Genomic DNA, 14,018 nt, shown 5'->3' on the forward strand with positions numbered 1-14,018 from the left:
GAGAAGAGGGTCTAAAAACAGGGATAACCAGTTTTGCTCAGTATGTTCAGTCTAGCATCCAGCTATTGTTTATATGTTATGACTGACTTTCTGCTTTTATACATCTACCAGTATGAAGCCCAATGAGACAACTGTTTTGTGACATTGGGCTATGTAAAAAAACTGAATTGAAAATCATGTAGTTCACCTTCAGCATATCCCTTCAGGATCACCACAGCAAAGTCGCCTTCACTGCTTCGCTCAGGTGGTTAGGCAAAGAGTTTTACCGGAAGCCCTTCCTGATACATATTTTATCTGGGCTGGGAACCGGAACAGGGACACCCAGACTTGAGCCCACGTGTGATAAGGCAGCAGTGCAAAGGGTCTTACCCAAGGACCTATACTGGATGACGCTCATTGCACATCCTGGGAATCAGACCCTGATTTCCTACGTGCCAGTCCAGCACTTAACCAATCAAATGTCTGTGTGGCTCTATCTGGTGATGCAGGAATACACAACTTTCCAAAAGAATCTGTGTAATCACTCTCAGCGTGGTCTGAAAGCAGGACATACCACTTTCAAATGCTGCCCTTCCTCTGCAGGAGCTGTATCCGCCGCTGAATGCTTTAAGAGCCTCCTTTAAAAATCAATATCGACTTGGACTTGTCTTAGGGGACGAAGAGGGCAGAACAGAGAACGGAGAACTCAAATTCTGAGCCAATAGAAAAAGGAAATCATTTAGCTTCTGAGCTGGAGTTTCACGCCTGTGCAGACAGCTGTGGCAGTTATAAATATCTGCACCACGAGCCGGGGTCTGTACCCGTGAAGAGAGCTGAACCGCCACCAGCAGGGCTGAGGCTAAAAATAGCATGCTGGCAGGCAGCCGACTATGACTGTCTCTACTGCATTTGATCATTGGAGGAGGCTGAGCTCCCAGAAAGGCCCTCTGCTGTTCACCGTGCTCGTGATGACACGCCCTTCCCACAGGAATGTAAGGTAAAAGCTGCTTCTTTACCAGCACGTTTGCATTAAACACTTCAACAGTTGTTTTCCTTCCAGCTGGGTCAATGTCTATGAGCAGCATCTTCATTTTATTGCTGCTCACAATCCTCTTAAAAATCACTTCCAAGTCCTTCCCTCTCATTCAATGCATGTTCAGTCTTTTACGCAGAAGGATACAGCAGCATTTAACACGGTTTTTATCAGTTGAAGTTTTTTGTAGATGAACAATGCACTTCCTGTGCGCACTTTCTGTGCGCCTCATGCGGCCGGAGAGGACGTTTGCTTGGTTCTTCGGGTCCTGTCTCAGGATCTCAGCTGACTTCAGGTCTGGACTTCCCACCTTTAGCTGTCAGATGCAAGCCACAGAGTATGCAGGAAAGTCTCATGCTGACTGCAGGGTACAGAGGAAGAACAAATCATCACCCACCACCGCTGTGCTTGACAATGGGCAGGAAACTTTTCGGCTGTTTTGAAGTTTTCTTACTTAGAAAGACATGACTCTGAAAACTGCCATTATTACAATTTGTGTTCAAGAGACTGGATTTTATTTTAAATAATCTTCATGTATTTTTCAGGGAATAATTTACATGTTACACATGTTACATGTTATATGCACAAAATGATCCTCTTACTTCCTGGTCCTTGTGACCCACAGTAGAAGATCAGATGCTTAGAATCTTCTTGTTAAAATGTGTTTCCCTCTCAAAGACACGTAGCAAAGTGTAGCACATTGTCAGCTCCCGTCAGAGCACTAGAGCAGATTACACTGCAGTCAGAAGATACAAATACAACCTGAAACGAGACACTTTCATCTGCGTTTTTGGCTGGGTATGGAGGAGAAAATATTACAGGAAATTATGCACTTGCTTCTGGCAGAGGATGCCAATAAAATCTGATCTCTCTGAGAGCGTTAGCCTCTGAGGAACCTCTACATTCTGACAGTGATCTCAGCCCTGTTAGCGAGGGGGATTATGAAGAGGAAGTGAAATTGCACTGGAGGCATCTTCACAGCACCCTGGGCATTTGCTGTTTTGAAGATAATCACAAGGTGTGTCTAAGAGTCCTGCTCAGTATCGTGGCTTTGGTGAAATGCTCCTGTAGAGGGGTCCACAGTGGGTCTAAATTCATGAGCTGGATGGAGAACCAGCCTGTTCCACGCAGTTTGTGCTTTATCCCCATTTCCTCTGATGCCTCCTCTCATATCTCCTCGGCAGATGGAGACGGGAAAGCAAACACTGTGGTTATCTGTTGCTGCTTGAAGACAATTACAGAAAAAGTTTTGGATGTCGACCACGGTGTGCAAACAGCCATAGATGAACATGATAGCCTCAGGAGGTGATGATATGGCAGATGGAACTCAAAGCTGCGCTGATATGGTGACAAGAGTCACTGAAGGTTCCATGGACAGAAATGTGGACGGGACCCAAATCTCCAGGGAGATGAGTCACCTGTGAACATCCATCCCGTCCCGACACCATCCGCATCTTCCAAGATGTTTGTGGAAAGATTAAAAGGAGGCACTTGAGCCAAGCACTGAAAGGTCAGAGAGATAAACTCCTACATTCCTCCTGCACTGATGGCAGATCAGTCTTCACTGGCTGAACTTACTCTGGACGTACATATGCCAGTCAGGAGCACGTGACTGAAACACAGTTTAAACTCAAAATACTAAATATAAGTGGCTTAAATGTGCAGACAAATGCCCAGCGCAATCCAGGAGGCTGAGCTGGACGGCTGACATGTTTGGCTTGAAGGATCTCAATTTGCTGTGCATCTGTCCCTCCAGCCCTCAGGCCAAGCCGGCTCTGATCAGCCCGTTCAAGCTCCCTCCCATCTGATCCCGCACACACACACAGAGGATCTTCAATCAGACACACACAGACGTGCAGAAGCTCAAATCAGAGGAAACACAAGGCGCTCTAGTGGGAAGAAGCAGAGCTTGTTGAAGGGCTGCTGGGAAATTCGGACATGATTCAAATATGAATTACTGTTTTTTCAGGTAAATGGGTTTGATGCTCTGACAACAGGACTGTGTCAAACATGAGAATTGCTTTTCACTTTCCTATCCACAGACAGACACGACTTGTCCTAAACTTTGATGCCAGCCAGTCTGTTTTGTTCATGAAGGCCTCTTCCTGTTATCAATGTGAACTCTAGAGCGACAAGGAGGTCCGGAATGTTGTCCAAACCATAAACTGTTTGTTTGATAGCAAAAGTCTACAGATCCACTCGTCTGTAAAGTGTGTTCTCTACTCCTAATGGTCTTCATAAACCAATTTCCTCTCCATGTTGGTGTTGCATGTAGATTCAGGAAGGGTTGAAGACAGGAATTTATGACTCAACTCCAAGAGGAGGATGTCTAATGTGTGTAGCTGCTCCATGAGGAGTGAGTATGAAGAGAAAATAGAATCACCCTGATTTGTGCCACTGTAATTCTTGATTTGTAACTCATACAATAAATGTGTGCATAATTATTATAATTATGAAATAAAAAAAACATTAAAAATACAATTTACACCATTGACTGTAAAAATAATGGACTTATCGAGCTATGAGGTCCCCCATTGGAAATGTATTACTTCCGCTCCTCACCAAAGTAGGCCACCGCTTTCACCGTCACTTCCTGAAGCGGCTATCGCCATTTTGAAACGTCTGCAACCCATCTCCAGTGATTGGTCTGAGTCTCTGTGAGTCTTAGCTGAGTCATGAATCTACAGGAAGTACGGTCACCAATCTGGAGTGAGTTTATTGTGAATGTCCGCCTCTTTCCACGCCTCTACTACGAGACCGCAGGATGTAAACAGATTCTACTTTAATCACGCCGGAGAATTGTACAAGTCATTGTTGAAGTCTTTGAGGGAGAACCATTCCAACATTTGATTCCGTCAGCGGTTCTTTTGGATTTACTTACATTTATTCCTTTTTGTCGAGATAAAAAGTGTAGAGCGGCGCCCCCCCCCCTCGCGTCCCAGCAGCTGCAGCTTGTCTCTTCACATGCGCGGCCAGGTTACAGTCTGATCAGATGCACGTGAGAAGTGCGTTCAGGGGTATTTAAAATAAACAACCATCCCAACAAGTGAACTGCTGGATCTTTTTATCTGTTTAAAAATACGACCAGGTCCTTTCAAGTTTGTCTCGCGCTCCTCAGACGGCTGCGTCTAATTCAGGCTGAAGCTGGAAAAGTGCGGCGAAGATGAAACTTTGGTTGGTGGTTTTATGGAGGAGCTGTACCATTCCGTATGATACACAACTTATTTATAAACTACAATTATTCATTCATTCATCCATCTTCTTGACCGTTTCTTCCCTTTCGGGGTCGCGGGGTGCCGGAACCTATCCCTGCTACTGATGGGCGAAGGCGGGGTTCACCCTGGACAGGTCGCCAGTCTGTCGCAGGGCCTCAATCACACACATTCACTCTCACAGACACACCTAGGGGCAATTTAGAGTCACCAATGAACCTATGAAGCATGTTTTTGGACGGTGGGAGGAAGCCGGAGTCCCCGGTGAAAACCCACGCATGAACAGGGAGAACATGCAAACTCCACACAGAAAGGTCCCAGCCGGGATTTGAACCGGGGCCTTCTCGCTGTGAGGCAAGAGCGCTAACCACTGCGCCACCGTGCAGCCCAAACTACAATTAAAACAGTGAAAAAAAGAAAAACGAACGGTAAACCAACAAAAAGTCCAAAGCACATAACCTCAGAGTGAAATCTATTTCTACAGAGTAAATCCTCATCTAAAAATGTCGACAGCATGCTCCTCTTGTTGTTTTAAACTGCTGCATCGGTACATTCCATTGAGGAAAACAACAGTAGGACAATGATTGGTACATTGTTGAATTGTAAAGTAGGTGTTAAAAGGTCTTCACGGACCCATTGATGAAGTCTGCTCCCATTGGCTACCCGTCATCTGTCAATCAAACCCCCCAGACGTTCGACGTCAGACCCACAAACGCTTATTGAGCCATCTGATTGGTCAATTTATAACTCTAATAACTTGTGATAATGGAAAAAAATCTTTAAAAAAAATTAGAATTAGAAAAAAGAAGTTAATCAGAAAGCAGCAGAGGAAGAATGATTATTCTGACATATAAAATGACTGAGAAATAACTGTCTGTTTCTCAATGTAAGTCAATGGGACTTTGGCCTTTTTGCAACCCAGTGGTACTTCCTATATGGAACACGGAAGTAGGTGGGCTTGCTCAGTCCAGTTATTTTATATACAGTCAATGATTTACACCCAGAAAAAAAAATCACAATAGCTTGAAACTAACTATACTCAATAGTCTTTAAAATGTATGCATGAATCGCTTGTTATGCACACACAAAATCACAGTTACGCACAAATCTGATGTGAGACTCTTTTCATGTGTTCACAAGATTCTGGTGAAAGTGATGTGTTTAAATGCTGCTAGAAGGCTGGGTCATCAGAATTTTCTTATCAGCTGTTTTTAATTTAGATTGTGAATAATATTTGGTGAAACTTGACATTTTCCCACTTTTTTAACAAGATATGTTCGATAATTAAGAATAAAAAATCTTAATAGGCTGCACGGTGGCGCAGTGGTTAGCGCTCTTGCCTCACAGCAAGAGGCCCCACTTCAAATCCCAGCTGGGGGATCTGAAGAACATCAACTGGGGACCTTTCTGTGTGGAGTTTGCATGTTCTCCCCGTGCATGCGTGGGTTTTCACCGGGGACTCCGGCTTCCTCCCACCGTCCAAAAACATGCTTCATAGGTTCATTGGTGACTCTAAATTACCCCTAGGTGTGAATCTGAGAGTGGATGTGTGTGTGATTGAGGCCCTGAGACAGACTGGAGACCTGTCCAGGGTGAACCCCGCCTTCGCCCATCAGTAGTCAGGTTAGGCTTCGGCACCTCCGCGACCCCGAAAGGGAAAAAGCGGACAAGAAGATGAATGAATGAAAATCTTAATATGTGTTTTTAAAACATACCATTTCTTCACGCGGAACTTTTCCGTGAGCTGGTGGCGTGAGGTCCTCCTCGACACCCAGAGAGCGGACAGAGTAGCCCGTTCTTCTTCCTGGGTGTGGAGAAGTACCTCACGTGTCTTCTCCCGCTGTATAAGGGTAGGGGGGGGTTCCCGCCATGAGGCAGCGCTGAGTTGATCAGACCTTTACCTGACAGTGGAAGAGTCAGCTCTGTGAGTTGAGAAGCGGAGCTTCTAAACAGCCGCAGATCGGAGCAGGCTGAGAGGCTGATCGACCGTCTCCACCGTGTGGGTGTTTGAAGGACCTCATGCGGCTATTGCTGAGTTTTGTTGCCGTATTTGCCGCAGAGAAGCTCCGAGGAGTGACCAGACCAGACCAGACCAGACCAGACCTGGTCTGCAAATGTGCCCATGAGGTCCTTCTAAACACCCATAGGACAGAGAGAGTTGATCGGCCCATCGGCCTGCTACTATATGCGGGTGTTTGAAAGGGTCCGGTGCTGCCTGCTATCCCAGTTACTGTGACCGGAACTTAGGAAAGAGCCCCATGTCGGAGGTGCTGTCAGGAGAGGGGCTGCAAAGAGGAAGCCATTAGTTCTGGGAGATATTTTTATTTTTAGACTTTTTTTGTATTAGTTATCAAGGATATTTGTTTAAGTAAGTAAGAAAATGCCAAGTTTCACCAGATAATATTTACAATCTTATTTCAAAGCAGCTCAAAAAGAAAACTCTGATGACCCAGCATGCTAGCAGTATTTAAATGCATCACTTACACATGAATCTTGAAGACGAGAAAACAGTACCACATCAGATTTGTGCAGAAATGTGGTTTTGTGTGTGCGTAAGAACAAACTCATGCATACATTTTAAAGATGTGTGAGTATTGTTAGTCTCAAGCTATTATAATTTTAATTTATCCATGTGTAAATTATTTTTTGTACTTTTCTGAATCCCATAATTTTTGTTCTTATGCACAAAAGATATGGCATGAGTTACAAATCAAGAATTACGAACAAATTGGGGTGAGTCTATTTTCTCTTTCATAAGCAAGGCCTTAAAGAAAAGATGATAGACTAAAGCCATGACAGGTGTCCAGAAAAGGAACCTGCATGTATAAAAGCTCCCCTGTTCAATCTGGATGTCCAGGACTCTCTTCTTCATCAACTTAAATTATAGTCTAACGTGGTAATTTCATCCCTACAATAGAGTTTTATTAGCAGTTTGCTCTGCAGTCTAAACATTTATTACTCAGGTGAAACAAACTTCTTTTCTCACAGGATATTTTTAGGTATTTCAGCTCATATTTACAAACAGATTGCTTTTCTGCACTTGTGTCCATCAACTTCCTCTCTGGTGAAGCCCTCTTCTTTGGACTCAGAACCTTTAGTTATATCTATGGTAAAGCCCAAAGCTGCATTTTCAGAAACAACAATGACTACATGAAATGAAGTGCAGATGCCCTGGCTTTTGTTGAGCACACAATAACATGAATCATCCGGCGTCTACACACATGAGAAACAAAGGGAGCTTGTTTCAGTAAGACTGTTTTGGGCAGGAAAATGTTCTTTGAATCCGTTTTCACCAAAGCTGCAGCACTAGAGCTCTGAACTGTCCATCAAACTACCTCTAATAAGCCAACAACACATTCAAATCCCTATAAGATCGTTAAAGACATTTCATTCTTTAGCTGATTTACAATAAAAGTGTAGAATATTTAACAAGCTACGGAATCCGTCCAAAGGGAAATGTGTTTTAGTAGAAGGGAAGCGAGAAAAGGATTTAAGATCAGATCCTACAGGGAAACGCTGTAGACAAACTGATGTGGTTCGACATGCATACCTGCAAGGGGCTGTGTAAGAATATGAGCTGTGTGTGTGTTAGAATGTGTGTGTTTGTTACTCATCATGGACCAAAAAGAAGATGTTGTTCAGCAGAAACAGTCGATCTGATAAAAGGATTTTTTTTTCTTGATACAAGGATTTAACAAAATAAAAGCCTTAGAATTGTTTTGTGGTTAAATTTTTCTTCCCAAAGGGTCTCTCTGGCTTTCAGAGGTTTGCATCCATCCCTGCTGCAGGTTCTTTGACTGATGAGCACCTTCAGACATCATTAAAGTCCCCCAAAAGCCCAGCACTCCCATCTATAGTGCCAACATGTATCATTCCTCCTCCTGTGTCTTTGCTTGGCTGAGAACAGAGAACATTCTCAGCAAAGGTTTAGACACCGTCCATACAAATCTGTCCTTTCTGTAGGTGAGCACTTTATGAATCAGCTGAAATCCTAACATGCTTTTCTTAAGGTATTAAACAGTTGATTAAACAGCTCATACTGTGCAGAAGAAGCCCACTCACCTTGACGTGGCTGTACTCTGCCTTGCCTGACTCGCTGCCCAGAGGTTTGGACTCGGGCCTGGGTTTGAGGACTTGTCGGAGCGGGCTGGAAATGGGCCAGCCCGTCACACTGATGCCATCTGAAAGAAAGCAAGCAGGCAGGCGGATTTCAAAACAGAGGAAAACAGATGAGGGGTCTGATCACAGCTCAGATTTGTCAGCAGCCGGCGATGATTCACAAATTCTGCAGTGATGAATTGTTTTAATTAATTTTAATGCAGTGGCTTTGCTTCATCCATCTCCTGTTTGGAAAGCAACCATTTTCTCAGAAGGAGCATGTTCTCGGAAGATGATACTTTGGAAATCATTCCAGACTTGGATCAAAATTGAACAATTTGTTCATATTTTTTCCAATGTCTAACTTCAGAAACATGTCAAACTAAATAATGTCAGATAATCCCAAGACAACAATAAAATAGCACCTGTACTTGTATTTAATCACCGTCAGTAACTTCAAGCCTGGAAGAAAAACTCACCAAGTTGAAGGAGAAAGTTTAAATTTTAAACATGAACTTTTTTCAATCTAAAAAAAGTCACCTTTAAATCCACCTTCTAACAAACAGGCTTTTTGTGATCAAGTATTGACATAAAGTTGAAGTATTTGGCATTTTCTGAAATACTAATTTCTACCTGACAAAAACACACATTTTTATAAATAAAGTAAAACTTTTTCTTGCGACTGAACAAAAAAAGTTGTGATTGCTTAAGTTCAGTTTTTAATTGTATTCTGTAATATGCGTCTATAATTACAAAGCATAAAAATTACATGTGAGATGACTGTGTAGTCAAATAGTTTGCAGAAGATCTTTACATCTACTTCACATGTTAGGATTTCATTTTCTTTATTATAGTCTCAGTGTTGGATTAATCAACATCAGCACAAGACTGACAGGCTGAGAGGGAAAGCAAGAGATTGTGCAGATAGTTAGGAGGCAGATTGGAAATGTAAAAAATGCCTTTCCTCCTACACTTTTGAACAGATCACTGCAATGAGTTTTTACTTGAAGAACTTTGTGTAAAGGTGTCAGATACTCTCTAACCAAGAGCTTGGTTACAAAAGAAGATTCATGCATTTTCTTGACCGCTTCTTCCCTTTCGGGGTCGCGGGGTGCTGGAGCCTATCCCGTCTACTGATGGGTGAAGGCGGGGTTCACCCTGGACAGGTCGCCAGTCTGTCTCAGGGCCTCAATCACACACACATTCACTCTCACATTCACACCTAGGGGCAATTTAGAGTCACCAATGAACCTATGAAGCATGTTTTTGGACGGTGGGAGGAAGCCGGGGTTCCATGCATTCCCCAGCCGGGATTTGATTCGGGGCCTTCACGCTGTGAGGCAAGAGCGCTAACCACTGCGCCACCGTGCAGGCCTGTTACAAAAGAAGAGTGATTCTAAAAAGGATCAAGAAATATGAACATGATGAACATCCATCAGATGCTTTCAACGTTTAAACAAACACTTGACAAGAGGGAAATAAAAAAACAGTGTCATGCACTTTCCAAAAACATCCACACGGTTGAGAAAATTTTTTTTAGCCAAAATGTTTTATTAAACATGATTTCAAACAAAATGATTTACAAGGAGGACGTTCACAGAGGTAGAGGGATTTGTAACGGCGGGTTCCTACTACACGCGGAAGCGTCGCAGAGCGAAGGCCGTTTCCATTCGGCGCCCTTGTTAACCTATGGCCGGCTTACACAGTGCACCGATCATTTCAGCGTCTGGTCTATTTTTCAGCGAGCCGCGAGCGATCCGCATCAATCCTGGCACAAAGTTACGCCAAGACATACGGTAAAAATTTGGTCCATTTTCAAAATATAACCAATTTTTCACAATAAAATACCGCGATTGACAAATGCAATCATATTTTTGCATCTAAACAGACTGTAAAGATGACAATACAGTATTCTCCCAAAATTCGTGGGGGTTGGGGACCAGAGACCTCTGCGAATACGGCAAATGCACAAATACGGAGAACCCCCAGTCTCCGTCTCACCCCACATCCCCTCGCGGCTAAAGAATGTCTGTTACCGATCCACACTCATCAAAAACACTTCTGATCATGCTTTGCAAACATTTATTAAAGAACGTTGGAGTATTGCTCAACATAAAGAGTTTTGTAGAATCCGAAACAATAGACTGAAATATTTTCCTGAGGACTGTCACTCTGTCTCTCCGTGCCTTAAAATAGTGTGTGCTTCCTCCTCCATCAAATAAGTGTAAGAGGAGCATCTCTATCCAGAATTTTCCAGTTTCATCCATAATGAACACCTGCTCTGGATGATACGCATACTCTGCTTTGATGTGCTTCTGCATGCGGAGTGAAACTAGCGTTACTGTAATCTAATTTTTCCTTGGGCCAAAAAAAGGATAATAATTAATACCTGAAAAATTATGAAATAAGAAAATAAATCCCTCAATAGAAAAAGTCTGAAAGAAGTCAGTGAATATATCAGTGCAATGTTACCCACTAAATCGTTGATTCAAAATTACTGTGAAAATTAAATTTGGCCAAAAATGAGACAATTTTACTCGACAGGTTTTAGATTTTATTTTCAAATTCCTCTTCTGATACTAAACAGGCCGTCCAAAAATATACTGAAAATTAAAATGCATTTTCCTTCAATATATAATCAAAGAAAGAGTCAGCTGCATTCACTGCAATCTGAGCAGATAAAAAAAAACACACACACACAAAACAGCTAGTTTCAATGATAGTAAACTGCTCTTGACCATAACTACTTCAGCAAACCTAACACTAAACAATATTTGAACATATAGAATATTTGTCTAAAAACACAGGAACCACTAAGTCTTTGAAGAAAATGCAGTTTTTCTTTTTAGTTACCCCAAGCCAGAGATGTCACAGTTCCTATGTTTTCATCAGCGCCTGAAGAACAAAGTTTCCCACCGTGACCTTGAGAGGGGCAGATGTATCGTCAGCAGCTGTGCTTGCCCCCTCCCACAGGGGCTGCTGCTTTAACCAGTCAAACAATGTTGAGAAGTGACGCCTGCAGCTGAAGCTCTGACATCAGACGGATCACCCACTGACGTCAGCACAATCCCCCTCCAGAAAGGGGAAACTGTCCGTCTCTACAGAAGCTCCGGCTTCAGGAAAACATCCTTAAAACACCGAGCGCTCACACATCAGTTTAAAGAAACCCTCTGATGACCAGATGAAAATTACCAACAGACACATGCACAGCTACACTAAAGCGTCTCATTTTTCATTATCAGACAAAAACCAAGAGTATTAATTATTAAAATCTTTGGAGTTAGATGTTTTCTGTCTTCTGGAAATGTTGGATTGGAACCAAACTGTTGATTTGTGAAAAAGCAAAGTTTACTGCAACAATAAAACAGAAAAGAAAGTCGAAACTACAGAAGCAAAAAAATATAATTCAAACCCGATTAAACCCATTGTGTGTAAGACTGAGATTAAAACTCTTACTCACTGCTTTTGGCCCCTTTCTAGCACAGAGATTTTGAGATTGGTCAAAAAATGTATGCAATTTTGTCAGTGGACTTATACAATAATCCTGTTTTTACTATTGGGTTTCCTGTAATTCATGGTAACTATAATAGACAACTTTACAAAATGCTTACTTTCTGTGGGAGAAAAGAAAATGTCTTCCTCTAAACTCTCACTCTAATATAAAGAAGAGTGTTTTGCAAAGACTTGGGGACCTTTTTTTGAAAAAAAAATATATATATATATATTGGACTGGATATTGCCACAATTATGAGAAGAGCCTGTATGTTTTAATACCAATGTCCTGCTTCAAACTCATTGTATTTTTCCTGACTTTTCTTATTTTTGCTGTATGGTTGGAACATGACTTCTACTCACATACTTCATCTTTGTATTCATGGGCCAATTGTTGAGTTTTGTATTGTTAATGTGTTAAAAATTACAATATATATTTAAAATGCCCCTCTCACCCTCCGCGGGTGGTTTCTCCTCCAAGCTCGGGTCCTCTACCAGAGGCCTGGAAGCTTGAGGGTCCTTCACAGTATCTTAGCTGTTCCTAGTACTGCACTTTTCTGGACTGAGATATCTGAGATGTATCCAGGGATCTGCTTTAGCCACTCCTCCAGTTTGGAGGTTCACTAAGCACGCTGTCAGTTGGAGCCTTGAGCTTGACTTATTCATGCATCATGGATGTTTCATCCTGGATAGTGGCTTCCACGTTCACTAGTCCTCAGCCTCCTTCCTTGCGGTTAGTATGCAGTCTCAGGGTGCTGGATTTGGGATGGAACCCTCCATGTATGGTCTGGAGCTTTCAAGTCTTAACATCTGTGGTCTGTATCTCTTCTTTTGACCATCTTATTATTCCTGCAGGATATCTGATGACTGGCAGTGCGTAACGGTTTATTGCCCGGGTCTTGTTCTTGCCATTGAGCCAGATTCTCAGGACTTGCCTTACTCGTTGGAGGTATTTGGCTGTTGCAGTTTTCCTTGTTGCCTGTTCCAGGATGCCATCTGCCTGTGGGATTCCAAGGTACTTGTAACTGACACTACTTGTAACAGACATGTGCCTGCAGCTCTCCTGAACTCTTCGGCTTTTAAAGTATTTTAAGTTTGCCCATCATGGCTTTCTTTGGGTCATCCAAGATTCTTTACCAATAACCATATTTAAAAGATTTTATTTTGAAAGGACACAAAGATCCTATGGACCATCCATCCATCCATCTTCTTCCGCTTCATCCTGGACCGGGTCGCGGGGGCAGCAGTCTAAGCAAAGATGCCCAGACTTCCCTCTCCCCGGCCACTTCCTCCAGCTCCTCTGGGGGGACCCCGAGGCGTTCCCAGGCCAGCCGAGAAACATAGTCTCTCCAGCTTGTCCTGGTCTTCCCTTGGGCCTCTCCCCAGGGGGACATCCCAGAACACCTTTCCGGGGAGGCGTCCAGGAGGCATCCGGATCAGATGCCCGAACCACCTCAACTGGCTCCCCTGGATGCGGAGGAGAAGCGGCTCTACTCCAAGCTCTCTCCGGGTGACCGAGCATCTCACCCTATCTCTAAGGGAGCACCCAGCCACCCTCTGGAGCAAATTGACCCAACCCATAAACAGACCAACTAAGCCAGAACCCCGTCTTAAAAATGCAACTTGAAATGCTGAAACTTTAAACTGTAATTGTCAACTTTCACCCGCAGAAGTGGAAGGGAAACCAACAAACAAAGAGCTAACTGATGATCCAGTCTCAGCTTGTCCTGGTTCACAAGGACTAGATGAAGAATGAGTGCTCCCTCCAATCAACATTAACCATATTCTTTGTTGAAACACCTCCAGAGAAACTCAGCATTTAACTCAGCTACAACCAGTTTGTTGAAGAAAATGCCATGAGGCTGCAATAATTGATTTCACATTTAACAAAATCTGACGAACAGCAGTTAGTTATCCTGCGTTGGTAAACAGCTCAAGCATATAACTATCCTGATTTAGCAAATAAATAGAAAAACATACTCATAAATACATTAAACTAGAAGCAGACTTTATTTGCACATCAGGAATTCAAATGTACAGTTAAAAATCCTGATGTTTTAGTTGGCTATCATGCTTCTGGCTGCTAGACTTACAGCTGTCTTTACTCTCAGCACTGATGAGGGAGTCACACCATCATTAGCTATGACGCGCACATGGTTCAACACAATAAAGCGGGCTGTAAGTCAAAGCCCATTAGCCACGTC

At 42.9% G+C, this 14,018-nt stretch overlaps 1 protein-coding gene across 4 annotated transcripts in view; it reads right to left on the minus strand.

Moving 5' to 3' along the window:
• trappc9 (trafficking protein particle complex 9) overlaps positions 1 to 14,018 on the minus strand; it is a 192,281-nt gene that overhangs the window by 111,853 nt on the left and 66,410 nt on the right. For all 4 annotated transcript variants that reach the window (XM_024257959.1, XM_024257960.1, XM_024257956.1 and 1 more), the window contains one exon: positions 8,287 to 8,405. In XM_024257959.1, the coding sequence (XP_024113727.1) occupies positions 8,287 to 8,405 (119 nt within the window). The remainder of the gene's footprint in view (positions 1 to 8,286; positions 8,406 to 14,018) is intronic.

The sequence above is a fragment of the Oryzias melastigma genome, linkage group LG11, assembly GCF_002922805.2.
Source record: "Oryzias melastigma strain HK-1 linkage group LG11, ASM292280v2, whole genome shotgun sequence".
NCBI lineage: Eukaryota > Metazoa > Chordata > Actinopteri > Beloniformes > Adrianichthyidae > Oryzias > Oryzias melastigma.